The sequence below is a fragment of the Euprymna scolopes genome, chromosome 40, assembly GCF_053919585.1.
Source record: "Euprymna scolopes isolate OS-2025 chromosome 40, ASM5391958v1, whole genome shotgun sequence".
NCBI classification, from domain to species: Eukaryota; Metazoa; Mollusca; class Cephalopoda; order Sepiida; family Sepiolidae; genus Euprymna; species Euprymna scolopes.
In genome coordinates, this window is record NC_136521.1 from 5303305 (window position 1) to 5324503 (window position 21199).

At 35.9% G+C, this 21199-nt stretch overlaps 1 protein-coding gene across 13 annotated transcripts in view; it reads right to left on the reverse strand.

Annotated features, from left to right (window-relative positions):
• LOC145265357 (plexin-A4-like) overlaps nucleotides 1-21199 on the reverse strand; it is a 1096693-nt gene that overhangs the window by 837744 nt on the left and 237750 nt on the right. For all 13 annotated transcript variants that reach the window (XM_080121138.1, XM_080121137.1, XM_080121136.1 and 10 more), the window contains one exon: nucleotides 164-1310. In XM_080121138.1, the coding sequence (XP_079977264.1) occupies nucleotides 164-1300 (1137 nt within the window). In that variant the 5' untranslated portion in view covers nucleotides 1301-1310. The remainder of the gene's footprint in view (nucleotides 1-163; nucleotides 1311-21199) is intronic.

Below are 21199 nucleotides of genomic sequence, written 5' to 3' on the forward strand. Positions count from 1 at the left end.
TTCCTGACCTCTTATGGTACAGTTGGTAACTATTAACAATTTCATTAACTCTTATCCTCAAGTGGTCTTTAACCTTGATAAGCAGGGACTTTTATATATTTAAAATTAAAAAAAAAACAAAAGAAACTGAGACAACAAAAAAGATATAAAAAGAAATACTTACAGTTTTTTGGCAAAGCGTAGATTTAGTCAAATGTTCTGGTCCAATATTTCCAACCCCACGGAAACATTCTTTGATATTTTGCGTAAATATTTTGCGAACGTTCCGGAGGGGATAAATGCAAAGTGCCGAGTAATCCGTAGGTTCTGGGGTACCAGGGTTCCCCTTGGCAAAAACGGCGTACAAGACGTCCTCAGTGGTAGGAATCCGAATGTTTTGGGCCAAAGAGTTGCCAGCCTTTGCTAGGTAAGCGGCTTGGACCAGGTTGAAATCGTCCGTACCGCGCTTGCATTTGAAGAACACCTCGGCATACGAGTAGAAATTTTTATCATTCTGACAAACGCGGAAGATCTTGGAGGCATACGTGTCGACCTGGGTACTCGCCTTTTGTAAAGTGAGCATATAACTGAAGTTCTCGGAGCTAAATCCGAACATGTAGTTGACCTTGAATGTTTCTCGATGTTGAGTTTCGATTTCCTTCTTGGAGCTGTGCTCTACCTGGCTCTTGTAAGCGATGTCGAAGTTCTTAAGGTTGCGGCTGCAGAAAGCAGGTACGAGATCCCGATACAGACTGAGCCCGATGTTGGTCCGGGTCGCACCAACGTACAGCACGTTCGGCTGCAACCCGCCGTCTAAACTAGGTCCTGGTGCAATGAACGCATACGTTGTAGCATTTGGGCTGTTTGCCACAACTGGGTCCCCTGCGCCGCTATCAACTATAGTGCTGATATTGGCCAGACTGCGTTTCTTGCACATCCCGTGAAACAGCGTGGAACAGGAGATCAGTTCCTCAGCCTCGTAGTTAATCACTAGAACTTTATTGTAAATATCCGTCATTTTGCCCTCCCCGCACGAGTATTTTTGTGGAGGGCAGTTGGGACTACTTTTTTCCGGACCCGTCTTGACAACATTCTCCTGTTTTAAGTCTGCCGATAACTGATACAGCTGGTTGACCGCACCAACATATATCTTGCCGGTGTTTTTGTTGACGACAAAATGGTTCATAGAACCATTCACCTTGCCGGAAAAAGTACTTATGATGGCATCACGACTATAGCCGGATGCTGCAAAGAGGATGAGGAATAGTAAGATTGTACAACCTCGCCACATTCTAGGAGAGGTAGACATAGCTGGTGTCATCGGGCAAGACCTGCAAGAAACAAAAGGAAAACATATAAAGTCAGAAAACATATAAAGTCAGAAAACATATAAAGTCAGAAAACATATAAAGTCAGAAAACATATAAAGTCAGAAAACATATAAAGTCAGAAAACATATAAAGTCAGAAAACATATAAAGTCAGAAAACATATAAAGTCAGAAAACATATAAAGTCAGAAAACATATAAAGTCAGAAAACATATAAAGTCAGAAAACATATAAATGTCAGAAAACATATAAATGTCAGAAAACATATAAATGTCAGAAAACATATAAATGCCAGAAAACGAAATAATGTAACGGAAATCAAACCACCAGCCACACACACTCGCATATACACTAGCAAGGTGTCCCTACGTTGCCCGGGATTTAATGATGATCAACGAAGGTTTCACATTCCCATATTCATATTTTTATTTTAACTGAAATCGATCGCCCATTTTTCAATCAAATTGATTGATTGCCTGCTCTAATTGGGGACCGATCACGATTCACCTGGAGGATTGGTTGGTTGTTTTACGGCATATCAACCCTTTTCGGGTTATTTAATGTCAAATCCAAAGATTTTGAAGAAAATTCTTTTAATAGAATATATTTGTTGTTTTCAAGTCTGTTTCTATTTAACCCATAGTTGGGATCCTAACAGGTACTACCACTCCGGGTCAGAGTGGACCTGGGAGCAATGGTAATTAAAGGGTGGCTCCACACTCCCCAAAGCCCGCAAGCTGGGGCCTCACCACTGGATATAGTTTAAGGTCATATCCAGGACCATCACCTGGAGGAAGCTTCACATGTCTCTCGCAGTGACTAAGTGCACAATATATTGTAGTTTACATTGTACTGTAGAGAATCTGTCGATTTTATACAATTATTTTTTATATGTAATGGCTTGCATTAAAGTTTAAAATGAAAAAGGTGGGAAATTGTGCTTTGAACAGAAACATTCATTTGGAACGCGCCCCTGTCATATTAAAGAACCTGTGGTAATAAAATTCTCAAATGCACTTGTGATGTTAGGCTGTAGAAGATGTTAATTTATGTCAAAATCGCCTGTTCCTTCTTGCATCGGATGTTTTCAATTACTGATACTTATCGAAGACGTTCCGACACAAAACCCATCTAAGAACACTGTCAAACAAATAAATAAAAGAATTAACAGAGTCTTTGATATGACAAAGGCGCGTTTGGAATGAATGTTTTTGTTTAATGCAAAATTAAAGCATGATACTTGACTTTTACATTTTAAACTTTATTTTTTTTTTTTAATCAATAGTAGGTTCTCTACAGTGCAACGTAGACTACAATATATTGTGAACTTAGTCACTAAGGAAGGTATGTGAAGCTTCCTTCCGGTGGATCACGATGGATCCCCAATTAAAGCAAGCAATCAATCGATTTGATTGAAAAATGGCCGATTTTACAGATGTCAATGACAATAAATATATGGGAAGGTGAAACATTTGTTGGTTTTCATTCAATCCCGGGCAACATCACGTCTCCCTAGTAGTGTGTGTGTGTGTGTATATATATATTAGTGATGGGACGATTCTTTTTTTTTTTTTTTTTTTTTTTTTTTTACACAGTTATCACCACTTATCAAGGCCCGGAAGCCACTCAGGGATAAGGGATTCCAAAGTATTTACCGATTCCGTACGAAATTCCAGATTCCGATCATTTATAAATTTCTAAATATTTAACTATAAAAGTGTTATTTTGTCCCAATTATTGTAAAAACATTTAATATGCCTATATTTTCTCAACCGTAAAAACACATTTGTGAGGGAGTGATCAAGAGATCTTAATCTCACTGGAAGCTTAAAATCAATAAATATTTATTTTATTCTTACTACAAGCAGTGGAAGATGTTTCTTAAACCAAAATCAAATAAAAAAGATAATTTAAGGAATCGATTCTGGCATTGGGAAATAGGCTCACAGTTTTCCGATTCTGATACCCAAAAAAACCTTTGATTTTTCCGATTCCCAGGCCCTGTCGGTGGGGCATGAGAATATGCTGACTGCCCCCCTGCAGAGGGTAAAAGTCCCTCAATGGGCGTCCTGGATATGACCTTAAACTATATCCAGTGGTGAGGCCCCAGCTTGTGGGCTTTGGGGAGTGTGGAGCCACCTTTTAATTACCATTGCTCCCAGGTCCACTCTGACCCGGAGTGGTCGTACCTATGGGTTGAATAGAAACCGACGTGAAAACAACAAATATATTCTATTAAAAAAATTTTTTCTTCAAAATCTCTGGATTCGGCATTAAATAACCCGAAAAGTTTGATATGTCGTAAAACAAAAACAACCAACCAACCGATTCCCAATTAATCGTCCCAACTATATATATATATATATATATTAGATCGTTTTACGTACATAAACTTTTGTGTGTAAAATATTAAAAAAAACAAAAAACATTTAAAATCTATATTAATAAAAATGCATCTATCAAAAGGGGAGACTTAACGCAGTTATTTACATGTAAGGGAGGAAAACTACCATTTAGATAAATCTATTTGAATGCATGCAACGGAAGCGTTCCCACGCTGCTACTATGGCTAATAAAACATACAATTAACTTGTATAACGATTATATATATATATATATATATATATATATATATATATAAGAGAGAGAGAGACAATGTTTTGTAAGCTAGTTGTGTCGATAGGAAAATCTGAGATTGCAATATGATTTTCTACGCGACACCCTCTGCGTTCTGCTGGAAACTTGTCAGGACTGCTAAGTTCAGAAGTCGACGACGAATGGGGGGGGGGGGGGGAAAACAAAAAAACACAGGTCAGAAAAGTCGTGACATTCAAGGTTGACAAATTGATAGTTTTTTTTTTCTTTCTTCAAATTAAGACATTTGCTAGAACTAAACGTTGAAGACACGTTTTTTTGTTTGTTTTTTTGTATACTTGTATTTTTTTTGTTTTTTTTTGTTTTTTTTAATTCCTGAAGTAAAACCACGTCAAGAGCGAATAACTCGGTCGATTCTTAGCGCGTTTTCTCTATTTTCTTCTCGCTTGTTTCAAGGTTATGTTTTTTTTTTGTTGTTTTTTTTTTGTCAAATGCTTAACTTCAAGAGTTTACTCTAATGAATGAACTATGGCTCTTCTAATCAAGCCGTACCGTATGATGATAGCAGGGTCACTCGGCGTTGCTGGGTACATGGATAAAAATGAGAAGAGTTAACATAAATATGCTTCATTTATATCACAACAAAAATATCTCATAAGAAATTAGGAAATCTTCCAATACGTAACCAACTGAACAGTTACTGATGCAATCTACAATGTTGTTATGGATGAGGTTAATTAGTTGGAGTTGTGATTTAACCAGAGGCTTCGAATCCAATATGTGATCTACTTATTACGTCAAGGAAACAAACAAAACCCCAAACATACATACATACAAAACCCCAAACATACATACATACAAAACCCCAAACATACATACATACAAAACCCCAAACATACATACATACAAAACCCCAAACATACATACATACAAAACCCCAAACATACATACATACAAAACCCCAAACATACATACATACAAAACCCCAAACATACATACATACAAAACCCCAAACATACATACAAACAAAACCCCAAACATACATACAAACAAAACCCCAAACATACAAACAAACAAAACCCCAAACATACAAACAAACAAAACCCCAAACATACAAACCGAAAATACAAAAAAAAAACTCAAAACATACAAAAACAAAGAACCCAAACAAACATAAAAACTTTTAAAACATACAAAAAACAAAAACATACAAAAAAACATACAAAAAACAAACATACAAAAAACATACAAAAAACAAACATACAAAAAACATACAAAAAACAAACATACAAAAAACATACAAAAAACAAACATACAAAAAACATACAAAAAACAAACATACAAAAAACATACAAAAAACAAACACACATACAAAAACAAACAAACAAAATCCAAAACTAACTAACCAACCAACCCTAAGAATTGATTGAAATTAGGGATTTGAAGTCTAAACAATTCCGTATATAATATAGTTTTTTATTGGAATCCTTTGAGATTAGTAATTTGTGTATTTATTTATTTATTTGTGGACTTAACCTCATCTTGATAATTGTTGTTTCGACCAACTAATCCTCTGGCCTTCTTCAGGTGATTAACTGCGACAAGATAGGAATACTGATTCATTTAACTGCATCCCCAATAATTACTGCCTTCCATAGTTGTTGTCTCCACATTTCTGGCCAACTAATCCTCTGGCCTGCTTTGGATTGAAGCCGTTATATTCAGACATCTTCCGAGGAAGAGTTGGCCAAAACGTAATGAGACAACAACTATGAAGATGAGGATGACAGTCCGAAAAAAGAATGAACGCAGAAACTGATTCATGCCAGACTTTTATCGCTGTTTCTTGTTTTGAAGAATTTCTTAAGACATGGTTCAAAGAATACTTGAATCCAAAACCAGAAACAAAATTCAAAAGAATTCAGAAAAAAAAAATGAGGTGTCTGTGAAAAAGGGAGGAGAATTAAATATTTTCAAAAGAAATAAATTCCAATCTGCCATTGTTAAGAAACAATAAGAAGAACCCTTAAAATAGCATCCTCCGCTGTCGGAATCCTCATCTATCCCGGCTCATCCTTTGTCCAAGACAATGGTCCTCTAAAATGTCTCGCAGACATGCATAACAGCAAATCCTTAAATTCCATTTGGTGACCCCTTTTTAAATTTGAAGAATGCGTAAAACGTCCTTAGGATCATCACTGGTTGGGCCTTTCTTATTCGAAGCAGCTGATAGACGCCCAATATAGTCGGGCCTCGCAGACATTATTGCTCTTTAAGTTAAAAAAAATAAAAAAATTTAAAAAATTATGAAGAACTTAGACTACATTTTAGAAAACCTGACTCACTTTTACAGACGAAGCATTGTCTTGGCAGATGCATTTTCATGTAATTTTTTTTTTTTTTTTTTTTTTCAATAAACAATATTTATAAAAAAGAAAATAGTAATTAATTTTTTTTTAAATAAATTCAAATTTTTTTAAATTATAAAATTTTTTCTTTTTACAGTTCTAAATTTTTTTACATGAGGGCTAGTTGTTTATATTGCTTTCTTTCATTGGACTATTATTCTCAGCTTAAGTGTTATTTGTGCAATGTTTCGGTCGATGTAGCCTTCGACCATCGTCAGGCAAGTTGGACGTTATCTTAGGAAAGAAAAGAGAAAAGTTACTAGCTCCGTAGATGGTTTCGTATTTTTGGAGTTTTTTTTTTTTTTTTTTAGTCTTTTTTTTACCGTGGCGATCTTACTTGGGCTATGAATATCATGTGATTTTGAATATTTAGTCAAGATTTACTTATATGGAAACAAATCCTCATACCAGGTTGTCCTGAAAAACTGAATAGAAAGACGTCATACACTCCTGGCGATAGTGTCTAATAGCTACTTAAGTTTCCCTCCAGCAATGAAAAATTAAGGTAAAAGATACATAATTTAATCTATTATGTAAATCTCACCTGTTTGTTTAAATGTATGTATGTATGTATGTATATCGGCCTAAAACTTTTTCCAGGTGACGAATTTTCACGAGATTGATATTATTTTGAAGGTCAACCCCTCGGACAACAAATATGAAAAAAATTAGCTGAAAACATTACTTCCTTCACCCTCAACTGGGCACTTTTCTACAAGGACGGGTCGCTTTTTTCGCCGATATTTTCGAAAGTCATCCCGTCTTTTCGATTGACTAGCCTTAATTTAAAACTTCGCCAGTTTTGGTTTGGCGATGGATGCAACGGCAAAGATGTCACATTTTTTTTTTTCCACGTTCTTTTCCTCCTTCGCATTACGGCTTTGAGCCTGCCTGTCTACTACCATGTTTTTTTTTTAAATTTTTATTTTAGCTCAACGCACACCTCCAAACACCCAGGCAACATCGGGAATTTAGGTTAGTTGCAAATTGTTAGTTTAGTTGCAAAGGCATTTAGGTTAGTTGCAAATTGTTTAGTTGCAAAGGCATTTAGGTTAGTTGCAAATTGTTAGTTTAGTTGCAAAGCCATTTAGGTTAGTTGCAAATTGTAAGTTTAGTTGCAAAGGCATTTAGGTTAGTTGCAAATTGTAAGTTTAGTTGCAAAGGCATTTAGGTTAGTTGCAAATTGTAAGTTTAGTTGCAAAGGCATTTAGGTTAGTTGCAAAGGCTCAATTTTTTTTTTTTTTTGTGATACTACAAAAGTTTTTTTTTTATCTAATTCATCGTCCCAACACTAGTGTTTACTCACAATACTTCAACACATTCACCGAGCACCCCACCCACCCATCCACCAACACACACACACACACACACACACACACCAACACCACCTCTCCCAGATTCAATGACCTTGTACCTTTGAAAAGAATCAAGCGCTGAAATGTTTATTTTTATTCTTTTAAACGAAAATAATCACTGGAGATATCGATTTCGTTTCTAATTATGAAATTGATTAGGTGTCAAAGGTCAAGTCTTGTTAATTGCGATTTAATTGAGGTCATGTATTGATTGAGGTCACGTATTGCTTCTCTTCAAAGAGTTCTTTCTGGTTTTTAAAATAATTGCAAATCGAAATAGTTTTGCATGAGGAGAGCGCTTTTATCTTGGGTTCTGTCAGCCACGGGTTACTTCTTCCTATTTTAGGAGGTATCCTTTCTTGTCGGGGTGGGTGAGGTCATTAATGGGTTAAGGGGTGGATTAGGGTTGCGTTGGGTACGACGATTGATCATCACTGAGTACTTGTTAGCTCTGAGTGAGTTAAATGCGTTCTATTTGCGCCTTATGCGACGACAAAGCGAAAAGATAAAAATATTATCCAACAGGTTTCTGTATTCACCCGGCGTTGCCCGGACGAATGCACAAAACGAAATAACATTTTTTTTTAAATAGGTATAAGATCTGGCCCAAAATAAACATTATAGAATCCCATAACTCTACAAAGCCACCTTTCCCACATGCACGGAGTATTGTCGCCACACCAGTGCTGATGCTCCAACCATTAGCCTCGCACTCTTAGAAAGGATTTAATAAAAAAGAGCTTCTGACCTAATAAGTATTGCACTGTCTGCTATACTCAATCCTCTGTTCCATCGCCACATTGTTGCATCCCTGTGCCTGTTTGATAATTAGAACAATTGAATGTGCTTTGACGGGTTTGTATTACTGTACACATAGATTCGAAAAAGTTGTCAAAAAACAAATATATAACAAATAAATGTTATCAAAGGCAATATAACTTACTTTTCTACGTAACTGGATATATTTTTCGTGTTTTTATTCAATGTAACATGTTTATTCAGCTCGAAAACATGCAGTGTTTACCGATGTATTGGACAATTCAAAATGGCGGCCGACTCTCTCTTTAAACACGGTAAGTTCGAGAAAAGGTGTTATAAATAATAAACTAGACAAAATACTATTTTAAAAAACACCGAATATATGTCAATCTATGTCACGGTAATATATATTGAGCGAATTTCTAACAGTATTTTGTCTAATTTATTATTTATAACACCTTTTCCCGAACTTACCGTGTTTAAGAGAGAGTCGGCCGCCATTTTGAATTTTCGAATACATCGGTAAACACTGCATGTTTTTCGAGCTGAATAAACATGTTAAATTGAATAAAAACACAAAAAATATATCCAGTTTGGTAGAAAAGTAACTTATCTTGCCTTTGATAACATTTATTTGTTATATATTTGTTTTTTGATAACTTTTTCGAATCTATGTGTACAGTAATACAAACCCGCTTTGACAAATTTACTGCAGTTGCATCCACCTTAAATTCAACTTCTGTCCCATTGACAAAATGTTGCATCCCTCTGCCTGTTCTACAAGTATTTTAAATGGTGGATGCTCCGACGAACTACAAGCTCTTATAACCCCTCGACGTAAATACCTATGATAAGCAGCAAAATCCCACCCCTTCACATTCGAGACCCCTAGATGTAAGAAAGCCTTCTACTCTAATAGTTTCTTTCCCCAGAACAGCCAGATTTTGGAATCCCCTGCCAGGTTCCTGTTTCCTCAACTGTACTGCATGCAGAAGTTCAAGTGTAATGTGAACAATCTTGCTGCTCAACTCCCTACATATCCCTGCAACTTATGTCCCTGATAGTAGCTCCCTACATAAAAGTGGCACTGTGCCTTGTTTGGGGGTGAAAATGTAATTTATAAAAAAAAAAAAAAAAAATAAAAAAAAAAAAACTTAACCATCAGCAAAATCTTGCCCCTTTTACTATTGAAAACTTCACTGTACCCAGATATCAGAAAGCTCTGTGCTCTAATAGTTTCTTTACTGTTTGCCTTTAGAATGATATACCAACTTGCACAAATTACATACTGAAAACAAATCAACAGGCAGCAAAATTTCACCTCTTTACCGTAAAGGTTCCTGCATACAGGAAAACAACCTACTGTAATAGATTCTTTCCTCAAACCACGTACCTTTGGAATTCCTTCATTATCCCCGTTTTTTCCGACTGTATCAACATGCAGAAATTTAAATGTAATGTGAACAACGCTACAATATTGCATCCCTGTGCCTGTTTCACAAGTATTTTAATAAAATGTGCTCTGATGGACTTATAGCACCCTTGACATAAATACTCCAGACAAACAGCAAAATCTCACCCCTGAATTGTAGATATACTTAGATGCTGGAAAGCCTTCTACTCTAATCCTTTCTTCTCAGCAAACTGAGAAACTTCGGAACTCCCTCCCTGTTTCCTGACATGTACAAGTTGAATTGTAATGTGGACAGACATCTCGCTGCTGAACTCCCTACATAGTGTCCCTGTAGATGTAATGTTTGCAAATGTTTAGCACATTTGTGATGCGAAAAAAAATTTTTTTTTTTTTAATAAACCATATATGCTAGAATTCAAAATGTGTAGTGCGTCTATGACATGGAATGAACAATTTTTTTTCTCAAACGACAAGGGTTAACTTGATAAATCTCAATACTTTCAGTTTTCCCAGCAAGTTGGAATAATTATTTTCCATAATTTTCATCATGAGATATATATATATATATATATATATATATATATATATATGGTAGTTTTCTGCAATCTTGACAGACTATGGATACCCACTGTAAGGGTGCCTTCGCATGGCATTTTTTGTGGGAAGTGTTGTACAATCTCCAACAGCACCTCTCTCAAGTCGGCGTTGTTAATTACCCGTGGCAAGTGGAGGTTCAGGACGACTAGGAACAATGCCGTTATAAGCGGAAACCACATACACCACCTACAAATCGCAGATGGTCACCCATCTGGTACTAGCCAGGCTCAACATTGCTTAACTTTTGTGATCTGATGATAACCGGTGTATCAATGTGATTTAACATGATGATTGCAACGTCTTATCAGTCGAGTGCCACTCCCTCAGTCACTGAAAGTCCACACGTCCGAAGATTACTTTCAATCCTGCGAGCGACTTGCACACCCTCAAGCAAACATGACACTGAAGACGTTCATTGGTTTGGATGAAATTAACAGCAACGGAACCCGTATCATCGTGAGCTTTCATGTGATTAACAAGACCTGCCTTGGACAATAGAGTTCGGTCACACACCTCACAGATCCAAAGATCTCCATGATTGGGCGGCAAAGTTTGGCATTTTCTATATACTCTCTTGAGCTTCGCTCGGTCAATCTTTGCTTGCTTCAAAGTGTTCTGCGTTCCTGTATATCAGTGTCCTCCACTGCTTGCGATCATACGCTAGGGACTCCGAACTAACAATAGGAACATGAAAGCTCACCTAACTCCTTGATGCTATCACAAAAACGTTTTTTGGGCTTTTGCCAAGAAGAAGCTTACCATAAAACAACTGATTATACATACATACGAGCAGGAAGACACGATATTGTCCAGGATTGAATTAGGAGAACCAAATGTTCCCCTTTTATAAAACTTTTGTCATCAAAATCAGTGAAATCGATTGATTGCTGCACAGGTCTCTCCGCAGTGACAGTCCACGTGACACTAGTCTACATTGCGAATCTGTGGTTGATTTTATGAAATTATTTTTATGTAATGGTTTGAATTAAAGTTTAAAATGCAAAAGTCAAGTATCATGGTTCAATTGCGCTTCAGAAGTATTCGCTTTGAATGCGCCCCTGTCATATTATCAAAAAGACTTATTGCTGATTTTATACGTTGGGCCGTTCTGTTTATGCAATGATGAAACTTCTAAAATGCATGTTTTATGTTAGGCTGTATAAAGATGTTAACTTTTGTCAAATGCAGATGGGACTGTATGTGTATCTTTTGCATGGTTAGAGTACTTCTCCTTTGGGGTTGCAGACTTTTCTATATCACTTTCCGACGCTAGTGTCACATTTCTCATGGTGGGATAGAAATATATACCCCTACCTCACTCGTCGAAATACCAAAACCTTCAAAACCAACCCCAACAGGCAGGTAGTGGGAAAATAGGAATTTTTTTAAAAAAGAATCGAAGGAAGAGCAACAATCAGGATGCTTTTTTTTTTTTTCTTGGGATTCATCATTTATCAAGGCCTGAAGGTCACTCGAGGACAATCGTCAACGAACATAACATGGTCATGTAGTAATCATTAATGGTGTAAATTAGGTAGAACTTGTTTACATTAGACTTGAAGGGTATCATGTTGTATTCAAAAGGGAAGTATGCCAACAGAACAGTGTTCCACAGGCAGCTAGTCCTGAGAAAAAAAGCTTTGTTTGCAGAATCTGCATTTAGGTTTAGGTATAGATAGGGTGTTGGGAAAATCGTATATAAAGATTGAAGCAAGTTGAGTGTTTTTTGTGAAAATTTGGCAAGGGGGAACAATAGATTGGAGTTCAGTCGACCACTTGCCATGAAAATAATGATAGATCAGAGACAGGCTCACAATGTCTCTTCTGTGGAAAAGAAATTGCAACGAAGAGAAAAGGGCATCACCTACTAGATTTCAGAGTTGGTTTTGAACTACGAAAGGCTGAATAGGATGCTCTGAGCCATTCCTGCGGCAAAGAAGGTGGGTTTCCTCTATCGTGCTAGAAGCCTACTTACACTTGCAGGTATCCTGTACCTCTACAAGGCCACTATTCGCCCATGCATGGAGTATTGTTGCCACATCTGGGCTGGTGCATATATCGCTAGTCTCTCCCTCTGGGATATGGTCCAAAAAAAGAACTTCCATCTAATAAGTCCCACTCCAACCCCTGTCTCAGTGCCACAATGTTGCATCCTTGTGCCCGTTTTACAAATATTTTAATGGAATGTGCTCTGATGAACTCATCGCACTTGTGCCCCCTTGACGTACATATGCCCGACAAACATGCTTAGCAACAAAATAACACCCCCTCAATGTCAAGGTCCCAAATACCAGAAAACTTTCTACTCTATTAATTTCTTCCCTCGAACAGCTAGACATTGGAATTCCCTTCCTGCTACCTGCATCCCTGACTGTACTGATATGCAGAAGTTTAAATGCAACGTAAACCAACATCTTGTTAATCTTTTCTAGGCATGGTCCCAAATAGTAGCACTTTACGTTCGGGTGATATGGTTTATTAGGGGTGAATATGAAAAAAAAAAAAAATTCCCCCTCGCTCTCTTAAAAAAGAAAAAAAAAGAAAAGTCAAAGATTTCCACAATGCAAACATACACGAATAATTCCTACATCACATATCACAATTCTTCCCATTGGATCCAAAGCAACGACCCCCACCCCTTCACCAAACATCCTCATCTTCAAGAGGGGAAAAATAAAAACGAACAAATTGTGTTTGGGCTCTTGCCAGGAAAATACCTGGATGCCAATCCCCATCCTTCCCTTTTAAGGAGAAGGGCCAACCCATCAAAGCAGACAGTTTAATTTTCCTAGTTTCTCCATCTTCTATAATATAAATCTCACCTGTCTGTTTAAATGTATGTATGTATCTATGTATGTCTGCCTAAAACTTTCGACAGAGGCGACGGATTTTTACGAGATTGGTATCACTTTGAAGCTCAACCTTTCGGACAACAAATATAAAAAAATTGGCTAAAAGCATTCATTCCTTCAGCCTTATCTCGGTACTTTTCCACAGGGAGGGGGTCGCTTTTTTTTGCAAATCATTGTATCGGTTGGAATGATTTCAACATTCCAAATTTCCGGTCGCGTCACGGAGTAGCAGTATAACTTCAGTTTTTTTTTTTTCACTTTCTCTTCCACCTTCGCGTCACGGGTTCGAGCATTTTTTTTTTTTTTGGTTTGCTCAAAACATACCTTTAAACACCCGGGCAACGCCGGACACCCAGTATATTTCCTTTCAATTTGAAGCTTTTTAAAAACATACAGAAAAGATGGCTTGCTGGCTGCAAAAAGTGGGATCGTTGTCCATCAAGACCTCTTCCGGTACACCTCGTTCAGAAAAGATGGCTTGCTGGCTGCAAAAAGTGGGATTGTTGTCCATCAAGACCTCTTCCGGTACACCTCGTTCAGAAAAGATGGCTTGCTGGCTGCAAAAAGTGGGATCGTTGTCCATCAAGACCTCTTCCGGTACACCTCGTTCAGAAAAGATGGCTTGCTGGCTGCAAAAAGTGGGATCGTTGTCCATCAAGACCTCTTCCGGTACACCTGGTTCAGAAAAGATGGCTTGCTGACTTGTTGGCTGCAAAAAGTGGGATCGTTGTCCATCAAGACTTCTTCCAGTGCACCTCGCTCAGGAAAAACTGGCAAACAACATTTGCCGAATCTGGTCGGGTCATTTGTTGCCACACCGCAAAACGCGTAGGTTCACAATCAATAAGAGTTAAAAAGGGATTCCCACTGTAATTGGCGATATCCGTCGCTACCCATTGCCTTACGTCCTTAACTTTCAATCGGCCTTTCTGCCATTGCTCTGGTGCAGGATCAACAGACTGGCATGCCTCACAGTTTTTGAAATTCTTTTTCATGAATCCAGTTGCTCTTATAACCACTAGAATGATAGAGATCTTATAACCACTAGAATGATGAAGATCTTCCTAAGATTCCAGTTTCTTTTCATGTTGTACATAAGACTTTGGTAGTTAATCATTTCCCCTCTCGGCTCTGTTTAATCCAGCAACATTGTGAACACTAAACTTCTACTAAGGTTACTACTTTCTCCTTGCCCCATATCACTGTCAGGTTTAATAACACCATTTTCTAGGTAGCTGTAAAAATTGCATAGTTATGGTAGATGGTGTAGAATTTGTGTGTGTATGCGTGTGTATATGTATGTGTGTATATGTGTATGTGTGTATATATGTGTATGTGTGTATATATGTGTATGTGTGTATATATGTGTATGTGTGTATATATGTGTATGTGTGTATATATGTGTATGTGTGTATATATGTGTATGTGTGTATATATGTGTATGTGTGTATATATGTGTATGTGTGTATATATGTGTATGTGTGTATATATGTGTATGTGTGTATATATGTGTATGTGTGTATATATGTGTATGTGTGTATATGTGTATGTGTGTATATGTGTGTATATGTATATGTGTGTATATGTATATGTGTGTATATGTATATGTGTGTATATGTATATGGTGTATGTGTGTATATGGTGTATGTGTGTATATGGTGTATGTGTGTATATGGTGTATGTGTGTATATGGTGTATGTGTGTATATGGTGTATGTGTGTATATGGTGTATGTGTGTATATGGTGTATGTGTGTATATGGTGTATGTGTGTATATGGTGTATGTGTGTATATGGTGTATGTGTGTATATGGTGTATGTGTGTATATGGTGTATGTGTGTATATGGTGTATGTGTGTATATGGTGTATGTGTGTATATGGTGTATGTGTGTATATGGTGTATGTGTGTATATGGTGTATGTGTGTATATGGTGTATGTGTGTATATGGTGTATGTGTGTATATGGTGTATGTGTGTATATGGTGTATGTGTGTATATGGTGTATGTGTGTATATGGTGTATGTGTGTATATGTGTATGTTAAAATTTGTATGTGCGTATGTGTTAAAATGTGTTAAAATAGATGGATGTTCATATTGTCAATAAGATTAGAATAGAAAGAAACAATTTTACTTTTAACAGACCGGGGTGGGGGGGGGGGAAGTCGTAAAATACAGTTAGATCTTATTTGGGCAGCGAATACTATGTGATTTTGAATATTTGGTCAGGGTTTACTTTTAGGGAAAATATCCTCATGCCAGGTTTTTCTGGCAAACCCTTGTAGAGACAAAACTTAGACACTCGAGGGTAGTGTCAAGTTCTTTCCAGTAGGCAGTGTATATATATATATATATATAGAATAAATGACAAAAAGCTATATTCCAAAATTCATGATATTGACCATCTTATAATTTATTCCTTTAATTCAGTTGACATTTACAATTCTTGACAGTATCTGTTTCGTAGCGCAAAATCAATAACTTCATTATTATATCAATCAGTGAATCTATTATGCCCTTAACTCATCAGAAGAAATAGCAACAATCAATCCGTCAAAAAGAAATGAAGTGCGATTTGACATGATTAAAATTCGAAAATTGGAAGAGACTGCAAATACCTTTCTATTTTTCCATTACGCTATATATCTACTTCATTTAATCACATAAATATACAAAAGTATAAATTTATGCTTAAACTTTAAGTATTTACTTCAACAGTGCTCAATAAAGGAACGGGTCAACCTCCGGTCAACTGGGCCTTTGTCCTGTAAGTGCCTGCTCATTGGCGGATTAGGAAGGTTTCGGTGGAAACTAGAAAGCTGATTGGCTAACTAAAAACTCAATAGAAGGTGCGTATATGAAAAAGCGAGACAACCACAAAATTCTCGCATAAGCCTGATGAATCCTAGCGTGGATGGAACGCGGAATATTCAGTGTAGCTTAATCGCCATATATATTTGATAACTTACTATATATATATATATATATATATATATATATTTGGTAAAACGTAATTAGTAAAAACCTGAATAGAGTGCTCAATACTATTGCAGAGCAAATATGTGTTTTATATTTTTATTACCGTTTTATCTGTTTGGTTACATATGTTTCGGATGTTGGACCATGTATACGATCCAACAGTCTCGTCAGACCTTACAGAAATGGTTGTTCGTATTTGGAAGAAATGTTTTAGAGAAAATACCCGGTATTTCTCCTAAAACACTTCTTGTTTGATCCTAAACATGGTTCAACATCCGAAACATACGGAACTAAACAGATAAAACACACACACATATATATATATATATATATGTGTGTGTGTGTGTGTATGTGTGTGTGTGTGTATGTGTGTGTGTGTGTGTGTGTGAGAGAGGAAGTTTGTACATAGGAATGCTTTTACGGTTCTGACAAGGAGAGAGAATAGTGTATGTGATAGTGGCAGTGTTGCATTGATGAGGAAGGGTTAGTGTTGGGGAGGGGGGGGCGCCGTTCAGTAAAGGAGATCAAACGATTATATGGTGCTCGTGAAAAGAAAGCACATAGATAGGGAACAATACCCAGCCCGCCGGCAAATTCAGGGTTTCCTCCCTTTTTTTTTTATCAATGGGAATTTAAAACCCTACAAAGGAACCTAAACAGAGGTGCAGCTTAGCACAGCACATCCATTCTAAATCCCGTCTCCCTCTCCATCCATCCAAGCCCCCTCCCTTCATCACAAACGACCTACCATTTTAACAAATAAATAGATACTACTACTTATAAATAATAATAATAGTGCCGGGACACTTGTTGCGCTGCGAACAGTGGATTAGGAGTGGGTGGGTAGGAGGGTGGCGCGTCCTACTGGTGCAAAATCGCGTAGATCCGAGACAGTATTACAGTAACGTCTTTCTAAATTGTTCACGCCGACCCTCCTCACCCAATCATTCAACTTGCTTAACAACCAAAAACGTGACTCATCCAGTTTTTAACGGTTCACCCCCGGGTTCTGTTGACTCACGAGGACGGAGAAAGGTTATCAATACATTCCGAGCAAAGTGTTTATTTATTTATATACATGTAGGAATTTATTTATTTATATATATATATATATTTATATATATATATATATATATATATATATATAGTCTTTGAAGTTTTTAACATTTGAAACCACACAAAAAATTATTTTTTATCATTCATTAAAAAAAAAAAAAACATCTAGTCAGTAAGTCATTTAATCACCTGCAATCACTGCATCAACTCTCAAATTTACTATAATACCAATTTTTTTATATATATATATATATATATATATATATATATATTTTTTAAGGGATCATCAGTTGTTTACCATGAAACACTGTTTCGGGGATTTAAAAACAATGTGTGTGTGTGTGTGTATATATATATATATATATATATATATATATATATATATATATATATATATATATATATATACATACACACACACACTTACTTTGTACTTGCTTTTTAAAATTAAATGTTTTTAATTCTTTTTCAAAGTGTTTTTAACATGTTTTATTAACTACTTGTGCTAATTATAAGCTCTATTTCATATTTGGTTTTATCGAGCTTTTTCATCCGATTGAAATTACTTTATATATATCAACTCTTCAATATTTATAATATATTTTAGTTTTGCCATCTTATTTTATACACACACATTATATATATATATATATATATTAGTGGAGATGGTAATTAATAAAAACTGAAGAAAGTGCTCAATACTGTTGTAGAGCAAATATGCGTTTTATTTTTTATTACCGTATCGTTCTGTTAAGTTACATTATTGTTTCGGCAACACCGCCGTTTTTTTTTTTTGGCCGTCTGTAGCTTCCTCAGACATTTACAGAAAGGTTTCTATAAAAGTCTGAGGACGCTACAGACGGCCAAAAAAAAAAAAAAAAAAAAAAAACGGCGGTGTAGCCGAAACAACAAAAGGTTTCTGTAAAAGTCTGAGGACGCTACAGACGGCAAAAAAAAAAAAAAAACGGCGGTGTAGCCGAAACAACAAAAAGGTTTCTGTAAAATTCTGAGGACGCTACAGACGGCCAAAAAAAAAAAAAAAAAAAAAAAAAAAAAAAACGGCGGTGTAGCCGAAACAACAAAAGGTTTCTGTAAAAGTCTGAGGACGCTACAGACGGCCAAAAAAAAACAAAAAAACGGCGGTGTTGCCGAAACAATAATGTAACTATACAGAAAGATACGGTAATACAAAATAAAACATATATATATATATATATATATATATATATATATATATATGTATGTATGTATGTATGTATGTATATATATATATATATATATACATACACTAGCAGGTCGCCCGGCATGGCCCGGTCCTAAAATGCACTTAAATATGATGTTTTGACTAATGCAGATTTCGTATTTATTATATTACACTCAAGAATGATTTTAAAAAGTAATCAAAAAAATGTCTCTTGCGCCACTACCGATAATTGAAACCAAAGCGTTTAGCTTACAATTTACTTTTTCCTTTGACATTAATACCTGAGCTATGAAGACATGTTTACTGCCAGGCTAAACATTAAAACATGAATCAATATCTATTACATTACGCAAGCATATTCATAATGTCGTCGTTCGACCTTCACCTGGCAAATTTCATTATTTTTTTTTTTTTGCACCGATTTTCACCGGCTAAAACCCAAATATAAAGTTTCGCATGGGTTCGAATACCCCATATATTAAGTTTCATGTCTGTACACAAAAACTGACGGAGGAGTTTGGTAGGCAAGATTTTTTATACAAAAATATATACGCATACAAAAATAAATATATATAGAAAGAGGTTTGTGTTTACTATAAACTTTTTATGCAAATATTACGCAAGTATAAATCATGTAGAATATCTGCATGAATATAATTACAGGTAATAGTTAACTAAAGATGACCCCCCCCAAAAAAAAAACTAATAGGAAATTGAAATGAATGTTTAAAAAAAATATGCAAAGTAGTAAGATCTTTTGCAGATTAATGCAATTCAACGACCCATTTATAACAAAGTTGTATTTTCTTTTTAAATAAATAGAAAAACGGGGGTTTTAATATGAATATCAATACACAAAAAAGTCACACATATATATATATACACACACACACACATATATATATATTTATTATATATATAAATAAAAAAGGAACAAACCGTATTATGTGTTCATCAACGTTTCGTCTTTATTTCGAAATAAAGACGAAACGTTGAACACATAATACGGTTTGTTCTTTTTTTATTTCTCTATTTTGTCGGAATACTATTTCTAGTATTTTCATCATATATATATATATATATATATATATATATATATATATATATATATATATATAACTACATTTACTCATGAAATGAATATACGAAAGTATAAATCTATGCGTAAACTTTAAGTTTTTACTTCAACAGCGCTCAATACGTAGGTAGAGCAAGTTAGTAAGTTATAAATATATATGGTGATTAACCTATCCTGAATATTCCGCGGATTATACAGTGTAGCTTAATCGCCATATATATTTTATAACTTACTATATATTTCTAAATGTTATCCAACTTTGTGCTGGCTCTATATTTATGTATTCCAATACTAAACCTATCTACGAACCTTTCCAGACACATGAAGTAGATTTGAGTGAAATTTACTAAAAATCGGCCGAACCGTTTTGGAGTTTATAGGATACTCTTACACAGTGCCATATATATATATATATATATATATATATATATATATGAAATAAATTGGAGGTGGAAGGACCTGGATACTCAACAATGACCATCCCTCTTGAAGAAGCCCGCATAAATCGGGCGAAACGTTGAGTATCCAGGTCCTTCCACCTCCATTTTATTTCATATCGTCGGATTTAATCCAGCTCAACAATCATATATATATATATATATATATATATATATATATATATATATATATAGATAGATATATATATCTATATATATTTCAAAATGTTCAACACCTACGAACGAAAATGATATTTCACACTTTAATGCAATAAATTGACCGAGAGGCTGTGAATTTTACAGAGAAAGGCCTTACAAATGCTATCCACATTTTTGATGGGTAGTATTCTGCATTATCAACAAGAGAAATGCAACGAAAAAGAAGCAAACAAAAACCTAGTAAATATTAAATTAATTCAGGGTTTTATTTGATGGTTAACTTTGGAGTAAATCTAAACAGCGGTTCAACAATAATGAATTATTTATGTCAGCAATGAAAATCAATGATTGATTCTGTCAGGCGTTTGATGCACTGTTTAAAAAAGTTTGGTGCTTTGAAGCAGTCACACACCATCTACATATATAAATCTCACCAGTCTGTTTAAACGTATGTATGTCAGGTCATGTCATATGCTACTGGTACCATGTAACCCAGTACTACCTGCCTCATGGTCGGGTCACCGGCGACTAAACTGGTTCCCCCACCAGACTTGTTTGGTGAAGAGGGTGGCTAGTCTCCCTGAAGGATTAAAAACAAGACTTTCCAAAAGGGCAAATGAACCCTTTTTCGAGGTCGACGGCCAACTAGCACCGTGTGTTAGTGTGTGTATGTATGTGTGTGTTGGGGTAGAAAGGGCTGCCGTAAGCCGTGGTGAAGGTAACTTTTCTAGGAAAAGCAAATCTGATTGGAAAAACCATAAAGCGGGAGGCCAGTACCCGCATTAAGCTGGTCTGCAGGTTAACTTGTTGCTGGCTATCTTGCTCTTGCCTGTTGCTGGATCTCAACAATTTGAACCGAGACAGAGACAGAGACAGGGAGAGAGACTTAGCTGTCGTACAAAGTTAAGACTGTAACATCTGTGTATAGATACTCCCTCAGGCATTTGTCTATTAAAATGGTCCTGTGGTGATAGAAGTCATTTTTGGGCTCATGGACTTTA